The following is a 21,006-nucleotide window of genomic DNA, read 5'->3' on the forward strand; positions in this document are numbered from 1 at the left end:
TCAGCTCTCCACCTCAGCACCAGTGACGTTTAGAATAGCATTGTGGATCCGAGTGGGGCCGTTCTGTGTGCCTGGTTGGGTGACAGCCATCCTGCTTGATGCCAGGAGCCCGTTCCCCGGAGTCAGTGTTGAGTGTCCCTGGAATAGAGCCGAATCACCTCCCCTGTGAAAACCACAGGAAATCACTGGGCAAGAGGGGCAAGGTGGTTTAGCACAGGTAGCAGTCAGGCTCATGGGTGATGACAGAGCCAGAATCCCCGCTGGCTTCTTTCCCAGCAATGAACACTCCCCATACAGGGAGCTTTTCTGAGAAGCCATGATAGATTGGGCTCCCCCGAAAGCTGTTTACATTATGTCCTTATTCATTCATTCAGCAGATACAGGTTGTACAAGGTGTGTTTTGTTGAGAAATGTACACACATGTATCATGTATCCTGATCAACCTCACCCCTTCCATCACTTTCCCAGCTTTAGAAAATACTTTCAACAGGTTTTGTTGCTCTGTATTTATTGCCATACATGCACATAAACTGCATCAGCCATGGTCATCCTCATCCACCCTCTTCCTCATTCCTCCCCGACCCCTCTCGCTGGTGCCTACCCCTCAACAGAGCCCATTTTACTTTCTTATTATTCTTCCTGTTTTAGTGTGTATTAATTACTCCCAGGGATTTCACCATGACATTTCAGACTCGCATATGCTATAGTCAGAATAACCCTCCCCATGGCTCTCTCTTTCCCACCCAACCCCTTAATTGACTAGTAGTAGTCTCCCTGATTGTGGAGGCTACTTGTACCATCTTTATATATGGTTGCACTGTATTTTGAAATTACTCACCTTTCATCTTTCCCCAGAAAGCCTTGTTAAAAGTTCATATCTGCCAAGTGCTGGTGGCTCAAGCCTGTGATCCTAGCTACTCAGGAGGCTGAGTTCTCAGGATCATGGGTTCAAAGTCTAGTCTGCAGGAACATCTCTGTATCCACCTGGGAAAACAGAGTGGGAGTCAATCCTTCAAAGTTCCCAAGAGACCCTTATCTCCAATTAACCACCAAAAAGCCAGAAGTAGAGCTATGGTAGTAGAGTGCAAAAAAAAGCTCAGAGAAAGTGCCCAGGCTCTAAGTTCAAGCCCCAGGACTGACACACACACACACACACACACACACACACACACACACACACACACACACACACACACACACACGAAAAAGAAAAAGAAAAAAAGGTTCCTATCCTTCAAAATGCTGAGTTCTGAGGAATGTCAGATATGGTCTGTGTCCCATGCCTTTTAATCAAATTTAATTTTCTATTGCACTAGCAAGAGATGTTATGTATTTTTTGGTACTGGGGTCAGGAACTCTTACAATCTGCCACTGAGCCACAACCACCAGTCCCCTGGGTGATCTTGCTGAATTCAGGGGTGGGAGGGGGGGAGGGGGGGACTGATTGGTGATTGGTCCCTCTCCAGTCTGATGGCAAGTCTATCTTATCTTGCAGGGGCCAGGTCCTCCCTGCAGATTCGCTGTTGAACATTGTGGACGTAGAGTTAATTTACGGAGGTGTCAAGTACATTCTCAAGGTAAAAGGCCCTTGGGCCTCTCCGATGTTTCCAGTGTTCCAGATGCTTGAGGGAATTTACGTCACCCATGAACTGCCCCTGAAATGTGGAGTAGATTTTTCTTGTGCTTGAGTCTGAGCAGCTAGGTTTCCCACATAGTCTGGGCTGGCTATGTGAGTCCGAGCCATATGCAGAGATCCCCACACACTATCTGGGAGACTGCTGTGGGAGACGTCTGGTGGCCGGAGAGACCAGGAGGTGGGTACACAGTCAAGGTGCCAGCTGGGCGTCAGGAAGGGAGCTGCCCTAGCCCTCCCTGCTTCTGGGAGCTGCTGGCAGCCCCTGATATTTTAGTTTGCAGTTCCATCATATTTGTGTGGCTTTCTTCTGTGTGTGTGTGTGTGTGTGTGTGTGTGTGTGTGTGTGTGTGTGTGTGTGTGATTATCTTCCTTTGTGCCTGTGTCTCCTCCATCACTTCTCCTTTCACAAGAGGCTGGAAAGTTCAAGGTCAAAGTTACAAGTAAAGATTTGGTGTGTGGTGAGGGCCACTTCCCAGCCTGCAGCTGGTACCTTCTCCCACTGCCTTCACATGGTAGAAGGGGCGGGGCGGGGGGGGAGGTGTCTCTTGTTTGTTTGGTGGTGGGGCTCGAACTCTGGGCCTGGGCACTGTCCCTCAGCTCTTCAGCTCAAGGCTAGCACTCTACCACTTGAGCCACAGAGCCACTTCCAGTTTTCTGAATGGTTTGTTGGAGATAAGAGTCTCATGGGCTTTGAACTATGATCCTCAGATCTCAGCCTCCTGAGTAGCTATGATTACAGGTGTGAGCCACTGGAGCCTGGCTCTGGGTCCTTTTATAAGAGCACAAATTCTATCATGAATCCTCCATCCTCTAGATGTGCTATCACCAGAGGCCCCGCCTCCTAATACTACGTTTGATGTAAGGTTTCTATGTAGGAACCGAGGGCACAGAGCGCATAGCACTCAGTCCAGTGTACCAGGCCCTTGAAATACCCTCCAGGCCTGCCTCACCCAGTGTGAGCCCCAGGCCCTGACACCTTGGTGGCCCTGCTTCATCCACTGCTTGGAGGTGGGCATCTGATGCACTGGAGGGTGGCAGATGGCTAGGCAGGGCCTGTGTTTGCTGCCCATGGCCCTTCATACACGGGCCAGTGTGTCTCCGTGATACCAGCCCGTCTCCAGCCCCCTGTGTGGCTGCTCCAGGGCAATGGAAGCTGGGGCTGGGGAGAATGGGGCTTCCACTCCCGCACTGGCCGCCAGCCCTTCCCCACCACTGTACAGCAGGGGTGACATCCCCCTCCCCCGCAGGTGGCCCGGCAGTCCCTGACCACGTTCGTTCTCATCATGAATGGCTGCCACATCGAGATCGACGCCCACCGGCTGAACGACGGGGGTCTTCTGCTCTCCTACAACGGCAACAGCTACACCACCTACCTGAAGGAAGAGGTGGACAGGTACGTGGCTGCCCGCACCTGTGGGCAGAGCTGGAAATGCCAAGCGGACTGGGCCCTGAATGAGGTCCATCGGGCACATTCTGAGGGTGTCGGGATAGAGGTTGGGGGCCTGGCAGGACCTTGGGGAGGGGGGGCTCCAGGTGTCGTCTTTCTAGGGACCTGGAAGGATTCAGAGCTGAGGGAGGGGCCTTGTATTTGGCCAGGAGGGTAGCCAGATGCATGCTTGTGTCTGAGCCACCATGTTCACACAGGATGTTTGTAGAGTAGATATGCCTTCCAGCAGCAGTATAGATACATGTGTATATGTGTGTGTGCTGTTAGTGTGTGTATGTGTGTGCGTGTGTGTGTGTGTGTATGTGTGTGTGTATGTTCTATAGTCCTTGATGTTTAAGGCAGAGGAGATTGACACCTGACAGTGGCCCTCCTCCCTCTCTCTCTCCCTCTTTCCCTCCCTTCCTCTCATCTTTCCTCCCTCCCTCCCTCCCTCTATAGTTCAGGCTGACCTAGACCTTAACAATCCTCCTGCTTCAGCCTACCAAGTGCTGGGATTACAGGCATGTGCCATCATGTCCAGCTTTATTATTTCTTTTCTAATCTATGTTCTATCCGCCAAGAATATTGGAACCTTCTAGCCTGGCATGGGTGGCTCACACCTGTAATCTTAACTCCTCAGAAGGCTGAGATCTAAGGATTGTGGTTTCAAGCTAGTCCCCGGCAGGAAAGTCCTTGAGACTCTTATCTCCAATACCAACAAAAAGCTGGAAAAGGAGCTGTGGTTCATGTGGTAGAGCGCTAGCCTTGAGCCAAAGAAGCTCAGGGACAGCGTCCATGCCTAAGCTCAAGCCCCAGGACCAGCACATGTGTGCACACGTATGCGTGCGTGCATCACACACACACACACACACACACACACACACACACACACAAAAGAATATTGAAAGCTTCTGTGATCCTTACTCAGTATCCTTTTGTCTTCCCCATCGGGTTGATGGTGAAGATTTAGTGGCTGGGACATGGCTCAAGTGGTAGAGAATTTACCTAGCAAGCAGGCGACGCTGAGTTCAAACCATAGAACGGGGTGGGGGTGAGGGGGAAGGAAGCATGTTTCAGCCAGAAAAGAAGCATGTTCTTTGCTCCTCTCTTGTACTTTCAATGTCTCCATTATAAGCATCAGTTGCCACCATTTGGGGATGTAGAGTCGCTCACTCCGAGCCACAGGTGACAACCTGGCAGCCTTTAGGACAAGTGAAAGGCTGCCCAGAGCTGGACTGGGGCTTCCTTGGTCTGGGGTCCTCATGTGTCCCCCTCCGGTCCCCCACTCTTCCTCTCTCACAGTTACCGGATCACCATAGGCAACAAGACATGTGTGTTTGAGAAGGAGAACGACCCCACCATCCTGAGGTCCCCGTCGGCTGGGAAGCTGACTCAGTACACGGTGGAGGACGGGGGCCATGTGGAAGCGGGGAGCAGCTACGCTGAGATGGAGGTGACTGCAGGGCCGGCCCTGGGCGTGGTTCTGCGGCCTCCAACCCCTGCTCCCCCGACATGGCCTGTGCCCAAGCTGATGAGCCTCCCCCTCATCTTGACCACAGCCTGCAGACTCCTAGGAGGCCCAGACCATGGGGCTCAGCCTGGCAATCCTCAGTGGGAAAAAAAAAAATCTCCCCCAAAATGGGGAAGAACTGGTTAATTCACACGATGGCCACCCTTAAAAAGGGGTAAACCTTGCTGGGTGCTAGCGGCTCACCTCTATGATCCTCCAGCCTCCTCTCAGGAGGCTGAGATCTGAGGATCACAATTGAAAGCCAGCCCGCATAGAGACTCTTAGTTCCAAGTGATCACCAAAAAGCCTCCTGAGTGTAAGCCCTAGTACTGACAGATAGACAGACAGACAGACAGACAGACACAGCATCCATTTTCCTGTCCTGGAAACCCCTGCTTCCCTGGCTGTTTTTGCAGTCTGAGCTATCTCATGAGTGTGCTGTGCCCACTTTACAGCCAGCTTACTGCTTGAGGCTACGGGGGCAGTCGATCTGTTTCCATGCACAGCCCTTGCTCACGGAGTCCCTCCTTTTGTGGGACTCTGTGCCGCACACACAGCCCAGCCCTGCCTTCCATCTTCTTTCTGCAACCCAGGTGATGAAGATGATCATGACCCTGAACGTGCAGGAGAGTGGCCACGTGAAATACATCAAGCGGCCAGGAGCCGTGCTGGAAGCTGGCTGTGTGGTGGGCAGGTTGGAGCTCGATGACCCATCTAAAGTGCACCCGGTAGGTGATGCCCCATTTCACCTGTGGCTGGTCTGCCCACAGTGTCCTCCTTCCCCTGCATGTTGAGAGATGAGCAGATTGGAAAGGTCCCCGCTCTCCTGCCTCTGCCGTTCCAGCAATCACTGTGAAAACCAGGAATGCTAGCCGGCACTGCCCTGCTCTTCTCAAATCCCTTGAAAGCTCTCCATCCCACTCCCAGCAAAACCCAAGTTCTCACAATGCGCTGTGCCCTGGTGTCCTCCCTAGCTTTCCCTAGAACCCTCCCATCCCTGCCCCGAACTTCCCTCATGCACGGAAGGACCTGCCGCAGGCTTTCCCCCCCCTCTGTGAAGCTATTTCAGGCACAGATTGTTAAACCCATTGCCCAGAATGTTATGTAGAAAGCAAAGTGCAAAACATTAATGAGTTTTGTGCCTAGATGTGCACCCTAGTTCAAAGATATCTCTCTATTTGCTGGGTGCTGGTGGCTCATGCCTGTAATCCTAGCTACTCAGGAGGCTGAGATCTGAGGATCACAGTTCAAAGCCAGCCTGGACAGGAAAGTCTGTGAGTCTCTTAATCTCCAATTAACCACCAGAAAACTGGAAGTGGTGCTGTGGCTCAAGTGGTAGAGTGCTAGCTTTAAGCTGAAGAGCTGAGGGACAGTGCCCAGGCCCAGAGTTCAAGTCCTACAACCAACAAAAAAAAGAAAAGAAAAGAAAAAGAGGGCTGGGAAGGTAGTTCAGTGGTAGAGTGCTTGCCTTGCATGCCTGAGGCCCTGGGTTCGATTCCCCAGCACCACATAAGTAAAAAGAAAAAAAGCCAGAAGTGGCACTGTGGCTCAAGTGGTAGAGCGCTAGCCTTGAGCTGAAGAACTGAGGGACAGCGCCCAGGCCCAGAGTTCAGGCCCCACGACCGGACCAAAAAAAAAAAAAAAAGAAAAGAAAAGAAAAAGATCTCTATTTGTATGCAGATATTCCCAAACCAAAATAATCCGAAATTCCATATGCTTCTGGTGATTCAGTGTTTTTAGTAAGGAATGCTCGGCTTTCTCTGAAATCATTTGCACATCTGCTCCAAACAACACAACAAAAAAGAGCAGATTGCAAATGATTTCTTCTAAGGTTTGGCCTTAAAAACTTTGCTTGAAGATCTCTACATGGAATTCTCCTGTAATGCATTTTTTAAAAATCAAAGACTTATTTAAATATAATTTAGGGAAATTTTAGATTCATAGTGACAGAAAAATAGGGCTTTTGGCGATAATGAGCCTTTTAAAATCAACACACTTTGATTTTCTTGCATAATTAGAAGAACAAAGGTACCCTGTCCTAAAGAAGCAAGACAAAAACTCTGAAACTGTGATTGCATAAAACACTTACAAGCTGATTATCTCTTTTTAAAAATTTCTAATTTTAATGTTATTATGAAGGTGTTATGCAGAGGATATTTTCATTATCTTTTGTTTGCAATTAGCCAGGGTGTCACCAATTTCTTACCATGAAGTTTCAATGCCCAGTCTAAGTTTCCCTTAGTCATGAGAAAGAGTATTTATTATTTATTATTATTATTTGCTATGAAGTACCAGGCAGGGCTTGAACTCAGGACTTAGGTACTATTCCTTAGCTTTTTTTTTTTTTTCAAGGCTGGAACTCTGCCACATGAGCCATACCTCCTCTACCAGCTTGTTGGTAGTTAACTGGACAAATGAGTCTCATGGATTTGCCTGCCCAGGTTGTCTTGGAAACATGATCCTCACATCTCCTCAACCTCCTGTGTAGCTAAGATTACAGTCATGAGCCACCAGCATCCAACAGAAGGGTTGATTTTGGCTCTCAGGTTCAAGGGCATCAGTCTACTGTAGCTGGTTCGATTATGTCAGGCCTGCAGGAGGGGAAGGTGGTGGAGAGTGTGGTAGACCTGCTCACCTCATGGTGGCTAGGAAGCAGAGAGCATGAAAAACAACATTAAAAAAACCCCAGAAAACCTCATTGGCTCCAGAGTATCCTATTAGTTTCATCGGTTTGACCCTGTTTACCTTGTTATTTTCTCTTTATGGAGTTCAGAGGGAGGGAGAGTGGGCTTCTTTGGGTGTCCCTTTAACAGGCAGTTCCCTGCACATACACCCCTTCCCCCCGCCCCGTCCCGTCAGGTTCATATGAATGGCTGTGAGAAAGCCTGAGGAGGCTGGGCAGTGATCTATATTTGGCCTCACCACTGCACTGAGAGGCTGCCCATAGCGGGTCAGTCGAGAAGCCAGCCCCGGACTGCAGAGAAGGAACTCCCTGTAAGCCAGCTTTGAGGCCAGGGCAGAGGAAGGCTGTGAGGCTAGAGGAGAGGAGGGCAGGAGAGCAAGTCCACTGGGAACCAGGGACCTTTGTGGAGAGAATTAGTAGACAAAAGGGTCAGCATTGAGTCTCTGGGGAGCTCATTTTTTTCTTTTATACAATAAACCTGTGGTTTCTTAAGGCTATGTGATTTGTGATTTCCAAAACTCTTGTGCATTTGTTTGAGATTGTTATTTATTTTCATCCTACTAGGTGTTTATCTTGGAGATTTAATAGAGAATGAAAAGAGAAGGCTGTGGTGGTACCTGCCTGTAATCCCCAATACTTGGGAGGCAGAGAGAGGAGGATTGAGAGTTTGGGGCCAGCTGAGGCCACATAATGAGACCCTGTCTCCAAAAAAAGAAAAAACCAATAACAAAAACCCCAAGAAGGGTTGGAGGCACGGTTCAGGTGGTAGAGCACCAGCCAGTGAGTAAAAGCAAGCAACATCAAGTTCAAGTCCTGGTCTTGGACAAGAAAGAAAGAAAGGAAGGAAGGAAGGAAGGAAGGAAGGAAGGAAGGAAGGAAGGAAAGGAAGGGAGGAAGGGAGGGAGGGAGGGAAGGAAGGAAAGGAAGGGAGGAAGGGAGGAAGGAAGGAAGGAAGGAAGGAAGGACCAAAACATTCTAAGCCTCCCCCAAATAGAAAATGGAAATGGGGAAAATAAAGAGGTAATTTTCACTGTGAAGCAAAGTAAAACACAAGAAATCCAACTCCTAAAATTGCGGTGTGGATCAGTATGTGGTAACATTTGCAAAGCAGGTGATTTGGAAAGCCTGGATCGGGGTGCAGATATTTTTACCCTCCCGGGACACTATTTTCCGGGGGCTTTGTCCCCAGCTGATGGTGAGCGGTGGATTGCCCCATTCCCACGTTGTCATTGGGGTTGGCGGCGTCGGGCCCCATTGTCCTCCATGTCCTCGTGTCTCGCCAGGCAGAGCCGTTCACAGGAGAGCTCCCTACCCAGCAGACGCTCCCCATCCTCGGCGAGAAGCTACACCAGGTGTCGCACAATGTCCTGGAAAACCTGAGCAACATCATGAGTGGCTACTGCCTGCCAGAGCCGATTTTTAGCATCAAGGTGAGTCACCCACGAGGAACAGGTATGGCAGGCCGTGTGCAGAGGCAGGGTTTGCTCTGTGACGTCAGAGAGGGCTCATGGAAACAAAGAAGGAGAGCCCACTGTGGTTTCCAGAAAGCACCTGTTGTTGGGGGGTTCTGCAGGCCGCTTATCCACTTCATCGTATGTTTTCTCTTTGGTGATCAACTGCCTCACCATGACACCCCAGGCTCCCACTGTCTAGTCCCTCCTAGGCTTGTCTGGTACCCCCACATACCGGCCACCATCATCCACAGCTTGCATTTACCACATTGCTTCCATGAACGGTGGCGCATTTATACCTCTCTCCTGCCATTGGGGGTTGTGACCCCAGAAGTGGGACAGAGAAGCTCAGGGGCTCGGTGGCTCATATTTGCATTCCTGGCTTTGCTCTCAATGGGCGGAGTGGCCTTCAGTAATGGAATGGCCCTCTGTGTGTTGGTTTCAGTGGTGAATGGGCAGGCATCATTGGCCCGATTAGTAGGATGGTTTCTGAGAATCACGTGAAAATAGGTGAAGAAAGGTCTTTGAAGACAGGCAGTACACACGTGTCCTGTCAGTGTGAGCGTGGCACAGGGTGATCTGTATTCTCTCTGTGTGGGAAAGCGGGGTGCTCTCTTGTGGGGAGATTTTTCCCCCCACTGTGGACTATTCTGGCCTTAGATCCTCAGTCAATTGAGAATTGAGGGCCTGGGGGGGGGCACACCGAGTTGAATAGTGTCGGGCGCCCGTGGTAGGTGGTGGTCTCCACGTTTGTATGGAGCTGCGGCCGATGCTTTGTTTCCCGCCCCCCCCACCGGCAGCTGAAGGAGTGGGTGCAGAAACTCATGATGACTCTCCGGCACCCATCGCTGCCGTTGCTGGAGCTGCAGGAGATCATGACCAGCGTGGCAGGCCGCATCCCCACCCCCGTGGAAAAGGCGGTCCGCAGGGTCATGGCCCAGTACGCCAGCAACATCACCTCGGTGCTGTGCCAGTTCCCCAGCCAGCAGGTACGTGCCCCGGCCTGCCCCCGCCCCACCCCAGGGTTCCCTGTCTCTGTGTCTGATCTCTGAGCCCCAAGTGTTGGGGACTTTCAGTTGAGTCACCTCTGCCTGTGCAACAGAGGTGTGTGTGTGTGTGTGTGTGTGTGTGTGTGTGTGTATGTGTGTGTGTGCTGTGATCAGTTCCCTCAAGTCCATAAAGCTCATATTCCGAGCAGGAGTATGCCATCTCTACACACAGACCAAGTCCCGAAGCCCTACCTTTAGCTAGTGTTTTCTATGAATAAAAACCATTCCAGGTAATTTAAATAACCTCATATGAATGCTCCCCTGCTTCCTGTTGTGCATTTCCTTCTAGTTTGTGTTCGGGTTGCTTTTGTGGAGCATCTTCAAAGTCATTTGGTTTTCAAGTATGTTGTAAAAGGAATTGCATTTGGAGAAGCCCCTCATCTGATTGGAAAGGCTTCCCCACATCCCATTCCCTTTTGTTTTTGAGGTCAGGATTAACCACTCTCTAAAGGATGATTTGGAATTTTCAGGGATTTGTCATTGATGTATTCTTTTCTTTTTTCTTTAGAAGTACTTTTGTGGCCAAAAACAATGTACCCATGGCATAAAATCTAAATCTAAATACCGCCATCTCTCCCCAGCCGGCACTTAGGATTTTGCTGGGGTCAGACACTCACTTCTCCTCTTTCCCAGCACCGCCCCTTTCCACTGGGACATGCGGACCCCACTTTGTGTGATCCTTGTCATTCCCAGCTTTTGAGTTTTTCCAGCAAGACACCGAAGAGCTTGGCATGGTAGCTCACACCTGTAATCCTAGTTACTCAGAAGGCTGAGGTCTGAGAATCTCCATTTGGAGCCAGCCTCGACAAATATATCCCGAGACTCTAATCTCCAATTAACCAGTCAAAAGCCAGAAGTGGAGCTGTAGCTTAAGTGGCAGAGTGCCAGACATGAATGAAGAATGCAGAGTGAGAGCACAGGACCCTGAGTTCAAATCCCAATACCAGCAAGAAGGAAAAACAAAACAAAAAAGAAGATATCGAAGGGATAAACAGGGTCATTTTGGGCCCAGATCGCTGTGGGCCTGGAAACCTGTGGGGGTGGATGTTCAATTCATGACACCAAGTGACAGCTGTATCGAGCGTGATCATGTGACAGCCGGATCATGTGGTAATCAGTGATCTTGTGACAATTGGGTTTCCTATGATTACTGATCATGTGACGGCTGGCTTGCATGGTGATGGTCATTGGTCAGGGTGGTCTTGTTTTCCCATCCAGATAGCCACCATCTTGGACTGTCACGCGGCCACCCTGCAGCGCAAGGCTGACCGAGAGGCCTTTTTCATGAACACACAGAGCATCGTGCAGTTGGTCCAGAGGTGAATCGTGGGTCCTCCCCAGCGGTGTGGTTGTCCCATTCAACTCATCACACGGATCAAGCGTGGCTCTGGGGACTCCCTTTGGGGCAGGCTCACACCAACAAGTAGGACATGACAGATCTGGTACTGTGAATGCTGAAGCAGAGTCCTGGACGTGACTTCTTTTGAGTCTCTGTTGGCTAATCGGTGAAACAAGAATTACAACACTTTGTAAGGCTGGGCACAGTGGCTCATGCCTGTAATCCCAGATCCTGAGGAGGTAGAAATCAGAAGGCTCATGTGTGTGTGTTAGGTCTTGCTGTCTTCTGTTCTCTTTTAGTGATGCTGACGTTAGGTCGCTATTCCATCCCCTGAGAATAATCTTGATATCCTGTGTTCAGGAATATGTTAGAAAGGAAATGTTTTGAGGTCCATCCCAGGTTGAAGTTTTCCTTCCAAAAGGAAGTGAAATGTGTTCAGAGGTCTTTTGGCAAATGTCCTCCAAGTTTGTCTCTGAGGGACATCTTTAATATGTTGCATAGGGCACTGGCAGATTTTGCTTTTGTGATTAAAACCTGCAGAAACTGGCTCCTCCCTTTGAGCATTCCAGCTCAAGCATTTGCCTTCTGGCTGGGGCCTGGCAGGTGCAGTTCTGTGTCCCAGCACTGCTGGGCCTCAGAGTGGACTGGCGAATCACAGCTCCCTCTGTCCTGCAGAGCCAGCCTCAGGAGCTCACGCCACATCTTACAGGCCTCAGGATTCAAGGAGGCTTTCTCCTGTTAAAAACCATCAAACCAGGGGCTGGGAAGGTGGCTCAGTGGTAGAGTGCTTGCCTTGCATGCATGAGGCCCTGGGTTCGATTCCTCAGTACCACATAAGCAGAAAAAGCCGGAAGTGGCGCTGTGGCTCAAGTGGTAGAGCGCTAGCCTTGAGCTGAAGAGCTGAGGGAGGGCGCCCAGGCCCAGAGTTCAGGCCCCACGACCGACAAACAACAACAACAACAACAAAAATCAAAGCAGCTAGGTACCAGTGGCTCATGTTTATAATGCTAGTTACTTAGGAGGCTGACATCTGAGGATCCAAGTTCAAAGCCAACATGGGCAGGAGCATCTGTGAGATTCTTCTCTCCAATTCATCACCAAAAGGCCAGAAGTGAAGATGTGGCCTAAGTGGTAGAGTAGCCAGCCTTGAGCTAAAAAGTTAAGGGCCATCTGGTTGCCGGTGCTTCACATCTGTAATTCTAGCTACTGAGGAGGCTGAGAGCTGAGGATTGAGGTTCAAAGCCAGCCTGGCAGGAAAGTCTGCAAGACTCTTATCTCCAGTTAACCACAAAAAGCTGAAAGTGGAGCTGTGACTCAAGTAGTAGAGCATTAGCCTTGCATACAAAACTCAGAACAAGGTCCAGGCCCAGAGTTCAAGCCCCAGGACTGGCACATACATGAGTGTACATGCGCAGACCCACACCTAAAAGGGTAGACAGAGTAGCCATCAAAGCAGGATGCTGGATGGTTCCAGAAAGCAGAGGTGCAGGGAATATTAACAGGGCCGTGTCTGTCCTCCAGGTACCGCAGTGGGACCCGGGGCTACATGAAGACGGTGGTACTGGACCTCCTGCGGAGATACTTGAATGTCGAGCACTATTTCCAACAAGGCAGGAGACACAGGCCCGCCGCCTGCCAGTATATCCCTCATGATAAGCCAGGGTCAGGGGGAGTGGGGAGGAGCCCAGACCTCACCCCGGCACCATCTTCTGTCTCCCCCCACCCCCTGCAGCGCATTATGACAAGTGTGTGATCAGCCTCCGGGAGCAGTTCAAGCCAGACATGACCCAGGTGCTGAACTGCATCTTTTCACATGCTCAGGTGGCCAAGAAGAACCAGCTGGTGATCATGCTGATCGTAAGCAGGAAGCGGTGGGAGGGCTGGGAGCGGGGTGAGTCCCCAGATGTTTCTGTGAATGGGCCAGAATGGAAATAACTTTGCAGGGGAGGAGCTGCATACTCCATGGTCTCTCTCACAGAGAGGGAGAAAGACAGACAGACAGGGAGGGGAGGGAGAGAGAGGGACAGACAGATGTGTGTGCACATGTGCACAGGTATACTTACTAAAACAAAACCCAGTGTGCCCCAGGTTTACCAGTTAGTGAATTGAGGTGGCCAGCGTAGAGGTGATCAGTGAAGTGCTGGTCCCAAGCATTTCAGATAAGGGACCCTGAGGCTAGGACTGACCAGATTGGGGGGCATGTTTTGCAGCAGATGAGTGAGTGAATGAATGAATGAATGACCGAATGGATGTACCATGGTGGAAAGACAGATACGCGTGCCTTGGGCTGAGCCTTGTCTGTCTAGATAGCTGAGATGGGACCTCACCCCCCCCCCCATCCCTTCTTTCAGGATGAGCTGTGTGGTCCAGACCCCACGCTGTCGGATGAGCTGACCTCCATCCTCAACGAGCTCACTCAGCTGAGCAAGAGCGAGCACTGCAAAGTGGCCCTGCGAGCTAGACAGGTTGGTGTCCAAGGGCAGCACGCCTCTCCCCCCCCCAGGACCCTCCTGTCCCCCAGAGTCTCACACACCAGCCCTGCTCCCCCAACCCCTTCCCCGCAGGTGCTCATCGCCTCCCACCTGCCCTCCTACGAGCTGAGGCACAACCAGGTGGAGTCCATCTTCCTGTCAGCCATAGACATGTACGGCCACCAGTTCTGCCCAGAAAACCTCAAGGTGAGCCTTTCCCTCTCCAGCATCTGCACTCTCGGGGACCAAGACTCCCCATCGTGGGGCTGGTTCAGGGTCAGAGGGCCAGGTTCTGTCGTGGAGGGGCACTGGCAGGCTTTGGGGGAGGACCACTTAGAACCCAGATTTGAAAGGATGGTAGCACTGGGCTTTCCTGGTGGGCTCTGTGTTCCAATTCAGATGTGATGGAGCTTTTCTCTGGAAGCTGCAGGTTTTCCTGTAATTTGTTCTGAGTTCGTCTTCCCAGGGTTTTCCCGCCATGGCTCTGGCTCATTTAGAAGTTTCTAGAAACTCCCTTAGCATCTTGTACCTCTGGGAATCCTGGGTGCTGGTGAGTGGGGAGGGTGGGGAGGGCACCCTGACCTCCATCAGTGATGGCAACAGGACCTACTCACCCCTGTCCCTGCCCCTCTCTGCCCCTGGCTGGTGGTTAGAACTTCTTTACTTTTCCTTGGTTCTCTTTCCCCTAGAAACTAATCCTTTCGGAGACAACCATCTTTGACGTGCTGCCCACATTCTTCTACCACACTAACAAAGTTGTCTGCATGGCATCACTAGAGGTAAGGGGCTGCCCGGCCCTGGTCTGTGCCCCCTTGCAAGCAGAGTCTTATTCTTTCTTCAGAGGAAGCAATGGTTAAGACCACACTGCTAGGAAGGGGCTAGTGGTAGAGTGGTAGCCTTAAGCAAGAAAAGCTTAGAGATAACACCTAGGCCCTCAGTTCAAGCCCCAGGACTAGCTACCCCCCTCCTCCCCCAGCCCCGCCACATGAACACACATTATATATCAGTAGCTTGTGTTATACTTCTGTGGGCCACAGCTGCTCCTAGCAGGAGTCGACCAACTGTAGCTCATAGGCCTCTGGCCCACTGCTTGTTTTTATGAATAAAGTTTTATTGGAACTTAGCCATGTGCATTCATTTGCCTACTTTCATGGCTGCTTCCATGCTACAACTGCAAAACCAAACAGCTGCAGCAGATCCTAGGCAGCCTAAAATAATTGCTAAATGAATCATGGCTACAAGGGGGAAAACGAAGTAGAATGTTCTTAATGGCTATATATAGAGATCCTTTAGGAGTCATTTCCTCTGGCTGGGCTTTTCTTGGCTTTGGGGGAATCTCGGATGTCCTTGGAGGCCCACTGTGCTGTCGCCCCGTCAGGTTTACGTCCGGAGAGGGTACATCGCCTATGAGTTGAACAGCTTGCAGCACCGTGAGCTCCCAGACGGCACCTGTGTGGTAGAGTTCCAATTCATGCTGCCTTCTTCCCACCCAAACCGGTAGGGAGAGTGGGCGCGCCGGTCTCCCCCCTTCCTGTGGCCCGATTTCTGGAAGGACTAGCCCCTCTTGGTGTCACTCAGTTTCACATTCCTGCCTGTAGAGAGAACCCGGTGCCCACCTCAAAAATAACCAATGGAATAAAAGGGGCTGGAGAGGTGGCTCGAATGCTAGAGCACCTGCTTAGCATCGGGCCCCGAGTTCCAGCCTCAGTACTACACAAAGAACAAACAAAGGAAGGAGCGAGCTATAAGGGGCCAAAGTCAGGCTGAATTCAGCCGCAAGGAACGGCAATGTGTGATCTCTGGGTGGAGCTGTGCGGGTACAGGGACCTGGGCCATGGTTTTGGGGGGAATTCCAACCTCACAGGTGCTCACACACAGCTGGGTCTAGGGGTTCCCATAAACACCCCTAGGTTTGCTGGCCTGCTGGGAAGACTCCCGACTCTGGCTTGTAAAGCAGAATCAGCCATGGCGATGGTGAATTTAGGGTCCAGGCGCCATCTTCCAGGCTGCCTCAGCGGTGTCCCCTGACACCCTGGCCCCCGAGCCATTGGGGCGAGGAGGGGTGATGTGTGTGAAGGGTTGTGGATGCTTAGAGATTAGGAGGCTGGGCTGGCTCTTGATGGCTGCTCACAGAAGCACTGAGATCCCAGACTCCCAGGAGAGAAAAGATGCTCAGCCTGCTCAGATCAGGCCCAGCTAGACACCCACACCATTTAGGGGAGGTCAGGAGGGAACCTTCCGCAGTCCAAGCTTCCAGGCACCAGCTAAAGGCCAGCCTTGCTAAGCAGGAGAGGAGGGGGAGCAGGGGCCTGAGCACCCCCAGGACCAAGCCTGTCCCTCAGAGGCTGCCTAGGGTGAGTGCTGAGCAGGAGAAATGGAGGCTGGGAGTTTTTGCTTTTCTGCCTGCCACCTTCCCCAGTGTGGATCTGCCTGGGACTGTGTTGGAACAGGGCTTAAGTGCATGCGCACATCACTCATCCATTCACTCACTCACTCACTCATTCATTCACTGGCCTCCCACTGTCTGCCAGATCCTGAGGAAATGGATGAGAACCCTCAGCCCCCTGGTCCCAACCTCAGCCTCCTCCCACCGTCCTGGTTTTAAGGGCTCCCATCTTGGGCAGGTGCTAATCCTGGCCTGGCTCCCTGAAGCACAGCTGCCATGGCGGAGTGAGCAAGCAGCTGCCTCAGTTTCCCCTCCTTGCGCCCCTTCCCCCCCCCCCCCCCCCGCAGGATGGTCATGCCCATCAGCGTCACCAATCCAGACCTCCTGAGACACAGCACCGAGCTCTTCATGGACAGCGGCTTCTCCCCGCTCTCACAGCGCATGGGAGCCATGGTCGCCTTCAAGAGGTTCGAGGATTTCATCAGGTACCGGTTTCCCAGATAACCCCAAGCTGGTGGGGGTGGGGCTGGAGGGCTCGCCCTGGCCCCCACCAGTTTATTGGCACATGGCACTGTGAGTAAAAACAAACTCATAGGAGGAGGGATGGGGAGATGTTGGCCAGAAGGCCTGGTATGGTTGCATACGTCCAGTACGCTGCACACAGCTAGAAAAGGGGCTGGGCGTGGTGGCTCACCCTTGTAATCCCAGCTACTCAGGAGGCAAAGAGCTGAGGGTTGAGGTTCAAAGCCAGCTCAGGCAGGAAAGCCTGTGAGACTCATTATCTCTAACCAGAAAACAGTTGGAAGTAGAGGCTTCGGTCCCGTGGTAGAGTGCCAGCCATGAGTGAAAAGCCAAAAGAGAGGCTCTGAGGTCAAGCCTCAGTGCCAGTGCAACGCACTCTTGGTTTTCTTGTGTGTAAACAGGGATAGTAGGACCCTCTTCACAAGAGGGCCGTGCGAGTTAAATGTGGAGCACTTTCAATGTGGTACATGTGTGTCCACATACACGCACATCGTACGTAAGTCGCGTGCTGGTTACATACCCGCTCTCAGGACTGTTGACTTTGTGACCTTTTTCATCCTGTTACTGGGGAGCTCTCTGGGCTCGGATCATTCACACAGCCTGTGGCTCAGGTGAGGGGCTGTCTCTGGGGTCTCCCAGCCAGTGAGTGGCCCTTGGGCTATTGCTGATGGCCCAGTGTGTGGGACTCTTCCCCTTGATTCCTGATCGCAGGCCACACAGGCTCAGCCTGATCCTCTGGGCAGTGGAGCTAGCAGGGGCTGTGTGCGTGCTGCAGGAGTGTGTTGAGATCAGAGTATTGACAAGGAGAGAGAGGGCCAGGGCGCCCACGCTCTTGGCCTGAAAGTTGGACCCGTGTCCTTCCTTCTCTGCCCCGCATCCCAGGAACTTTGACGAGGTCATTTCCTGCTTTGCCAACCTCCCCGCAGACACGCCCCTGTTCAGCAAGGCCCGCACCTCCCTGTACTCGGAGGAGGACAGCAAGGTGAGCGTGAGCCCCAGGGAGGGGCCCTTGGGAGGGGCTGGGCTGCAGCCCTCTCCCCTTTCTACCTCCAGAACCTTCTACCTGCAGAACCTTCGGGAAGAGCCCATCCATATCCTGAACGTGGCCATCCAGTGTGCCGACCACCTGGAGGATGAGGCCCTGGTGCCGATTTTCCGGACTTTTGTACAGTCCAAGGTACTCCCGTGCCTCTGCTGTTGGGGGGATGGCTGTCCCCGGCTATTTTGTCTTTCTATAACAAGCCACCCGAGGCTGGGTGCTTTTAGAAAGTGAAAAGGTTTATTTAGGTCACAGTTCTTGAGGCTGCCTGAGGCAAATACATCTGTCTGGTAGGTACTTAGCTCCAGCTGTGACCTACAGCAGGACAGATGGCATTGCATAGCAGGAGTACAAGGCCCAACCCATGCCCCATCTCATCATAATGCTGCGCATGGTGGCTCACATCCACAGTCCCTGCTATGTGGGAGACATATAAGTAGGATTATGATCAAGGCTGGTCTAGGCTAAAATATAAGATCTGAAAAAATAACTCAAGCGGAAAAGGCTAGAGGTTTGTCTCCAGTGGTAGAGTGCTTGTCTAACAAGTGCATGGCTCTGAGTTCAAAATGCCAGTACACACACACACACACACACACACACACACACACACACACACACACACACACACACACACACACACACACACACACACACACACACACACACACACACACACACACACACACACACACACACACCCTCAAGAATGCTGACAGATAGGCAGGTATGATTTCATTGCCTGTGTGACCTGGACAGGTTGCTTTCCTTCTCTGATCCTTAATTTCTCCATGTGTAGAATGGGATAGGGAGGTTCTTGGGTCATAAAGTCAGGCACTGTGAAGGTGGGGTTTACCCTCTTAATTTGTCTTCACCTCAAGACCACTTGGGGGTCTTTTGGATGCTACTCATGGTCTTTTTTTTTTTGTCATGGGGCTTGAACTCAGGGCCTGGGCACAGTTCCTGAGCTTTTCTGCTCAAGGCTATAATGGTTTTGGGGAGCTTTTTGGTGGTCGCTTGTAGATAAGAGTCTCAAGAAGGGTGCTAGTCCATACCTAATCTCAGCCTCCTGAGTAGCCAGGATCTGAGGATCATGGTTCAAACCCAGCCTGGTCAGGAAAGTCTGAGAGATTCTTATCTGCAAGTAACTCTCCAAAAGCTGGAAGTGGAGCTGTGGCTCAAAGTGGTGGGGCACTAGCCTTGAGCATAAAAGCTCAGGGATAGCGCCCAGGTCCTGAGTTCAGGCCCCTCAACCAACTGGAAATGGATGGTACTGACTCCATCCCAAATCTGGCTGTGTCCTGCCTTATAACGATGTAGATTCATTTGTTCTTTAATTTGATGTAAATGGACTCAGTCTGTTTCATGTTTTTACATTCTTGTCTCCCCCCCAACTTTATTGACGTATAATTGACTGATACAAAAACAACTGTGTACATTTACAGTACGCATGATTTTGTGCATATGCGTAGAGCACAAAGTCGAACTCAGACTGTTTTCACTGCTCCACTGAAAATCTCCATAGTCATTAACATTGTTCCCCCATACCCACCACAGCCCTCTCCAAACCCATGCCGGCCTTAGGCAACCACTAATCTACTTCCTGTCTCTGTTCACTGGCCTATTTGGGCTATTTTGTAGACATAGAATCACATTGAGGTCTGTTGTGACTGACTTGTGCATAGCAAGTTTGCCAGCCTCATTCACCGGATAACATGAACACAGTGGTGGGTCCTTTTTAAGGCTAAATAATATTCCATTGTGTCTTTTTAAAATGCAGAAACATATCCTGGTGGACTATGGTCTCCGAAGAATCACATTCCTGATTGCCCAAGAGGTCAGTGAGTCCTTGTGAGTCCTGGTGGAATCAAAGCCTCGGGGCGGTACCTCTGGTCCTTATTCTGTAGGGTAGAGAGGTAGAGATGAATGGAAAGGAAAGAATGCTTTCCAAATGCTTGGTTCCACAAGCAGACTGAGGCCTTATGAACAGTCACAGAGGAGAAGAGGAAAACAGTTCACTGACTCTTCACTTGAGTTCATTTGTCTTTTGTATGGGTTTCTTTTACAGAAAGAATTTCCCAAGTTTTTCACCTTCAGAGCCAGAGATGAGGTATGATGTAGAGCCACGATCCTGTTTTCTTCCTGGCTTGTGAGCTTCTCGTGAGGAATCTGTCCTCCATCCTAAAGGCAGCCGAGAATAGGACTCTGCATCTCCTATGAGACCCCATGATTTCCCACCTCGAACCACACGCTCAGGTTCCACCTTTTCACACTGGTCTCTTGCTTGGATTTGTTTTTCACTTGCAGGTTTATTAAGTAAGATAGTCTGCTTCTCTTTCCTCCCTTCCTCTGGCCCCTCCTTCTTTTCTGTGTCAGTCCTAGGGCTTCAACTCGAGGCCTGGCCACTATCTCTCTGCTTTTGTTGCTCAAGGCTAACACTCTACCACCTGAGCCACAGCTCTATTTCTGGCTTTTTGGTGGTTCATTGGAGATGAGCATCTCATGGACTTTCCTGCCTGGGCTGGCTTTGACCTTGGATCCTCAGATCTCAGCTTCCTGAGTAGCTAGGATTTATAGACATGAGCCATCAGCCCCTCGCTAGTTTTGTTTTTTATTTTTTCTTATATTCTGTTATACCAGTGGTTGGCAAACTGGGCCTTGCAGATTGGCTGTTTTACAAATAATGTTTTATGGAAACACAGACACACCTACATTATTATATCTTGTCTACTGTGGCTTTCACCCTAACACATTTAGTATGCGGCTTTGTAAGAGAAAGCTCACTGGTCTCTATTCTAGAACACACGGGCTCATTTCCCACAGAGATTCAAGACTCCGCCAAGTTCAAGGTTTTATATTTTAACTGATACAAAACTTGACTTTCCCATCTAAGCCCCAGACCTCTTGAGCCTTGGTTATTGCTCGCAAGAAGGTGACAATGAATGCTGGCTTCTGAGTGCCCGAGTCTCTGCAGCGCATCATGGGCCTGGACCATGGCCTACAGTTACTGTGTGTGTGTGTGTGTGTGTGTGTGTGTGTGTGTGTGTGTGTGTGTGTGTGTGTGTGTGTGTGTGTGTGTGTGTGTGTGTGTGTGTGTGTGTGTGTGTGTGTGTGTGTATGTGTCCCTCCATCCATCCTCTCATGGGCTGGCCTGTTCTACAGTTTGCAGAAGACCGGATATACCGTCACTTGGAGCCGGCCCTGGCCTTCCAGCTGGAGCTCAGCCGTATGCGCAACTTTGATCTGACCGCTGTGCCCTGTGCCAACCACAAGATGCATCTTTACCTGGGTGCTGCCAAGGTGAAGGAAGGAACAGAAGTGACAGACCACAGGTTCTTCGTCCGGGCCATTGTCAGGCACTCGGATCTGATCACCAAGGTAAAGTGTCACAGGGTGATTCTAGCTCCCTTCCTCTGCATGCAAAACCTCCTGCCTCGGTCCTCCTTCTTTGAGTTCCTGCTCTGGACTTGGGCCCTGGGCTGCCTGCCTAGAGATCA

At 51.1% G+C, this 21,006-nt stretch overlaps 1 protein-coding gene across 6 annotated transcripts in view; it reads left to right on the top strand.

The window, feature by feature from the left end:
- The window catches only part of LOC138829826 (acetyl-CoA carboxylase 2), an 82,976-nt gene that overhangs the window by 41,099 nt on the left and 20,871 nt on the right, over nucleotides 1-21,006 (top strand). For all 6 annotated transcript variants that reach the window (XR_011372746.1, XM_070026357.1, XM_070026355.1 and 3 more), the window contains 19 exons: nucleotides 1,496-1,577; nucleotides 2,884-3,029; nucleotides 4,365-4,515; nucleotides 5,166-5,300; nucleotides 8,539-8,685; nucleotides 9,507-9,695; nucleotides 10,974-11,074; nucleotides 12,616-12,704; nucleotides 12,827-12,951; nucleotides 13,446-13,559; nucleotides 13,659-13,772; nucleotides 14,255-14,344; nucleotides 14,944-15,062; nucleotides 16,299-16,436; nucleotides 17,356-17,455; nucleotides 17,543-17,650; nucleotides 19,290-19,346; nucleotides 19,578-19,619; nucleotides 20,672-20,887. Coding sequence is in view for 5 of the 6 variants with exons in the window: in XM_070026357.1 (XP_069882458.1) it covers nucleotides 1,496-1,577; nucleotides 2,884-3,029; nucleotides 4,365-4,515; nucleotides 5,166-5,300; nucleotides 8,539-8,685; nucleotides 9,507-9,695; nucleotides 10,974-11,074; nucleotides 12,616-12,704; nucleotides 12,827-12,951; nucleotides 13,446-13,559; nucleotides 13,659-13,772; nucleotides 14,255-14,344; nucleotides 14,944-15,062; nucleotides 16,299-16,436; nucleotides 17,356-17,455; nucleotides 17,543-17,650; nucleotides 19,290-19,346; nucleotides 19,578-19,619; nucleotides 20,672-20,887 (2,263 nt within the window). In the remaining variant the exon portion in view is untranslated. The remainder of the gene's footprint in view (nucleotides 1-1,495; nucleotides 1,578-2,883; nucleotides 3,030-4,364; nucleotides 4,516-5,165; nucleotides 5,301-8,538; nucleotides 8,686-9,506; nucleotides 9,696-10,973; nucleotides 11,075-12,615; nucleotides 12,705-12,826; nucleotides 12,952-13,445; nucleotides 13,560-13,658; nucleotides 13,773-14,254; nucleotides 14,345-14,943; nucleotides 15,063-16,298; nucleotides 16,437-17,355; nucleotides 17,456-17,542; nucleotides 17,651-19,289; nucleotides 19,347-19,577; nucleotides 19,620-20,671; nucleotides 20,888-21,006) is intronic.

This window comes from Dipodomys merriami, unplaced genomic scaffold, assembly GCF_024711535.1.
Source record: "Dipodomys merriami isolate MVZ:Mamm:240054 unplaced genomic scaffold, mDipMer1.0.p SCAF_177, whole genome shotgun sequence".
NCBI lineage: Eukaryota > Metazoa > Chordata > Mammalia > Rodentia > Heteromyidae > Dipodomys > Dipodomys merriami.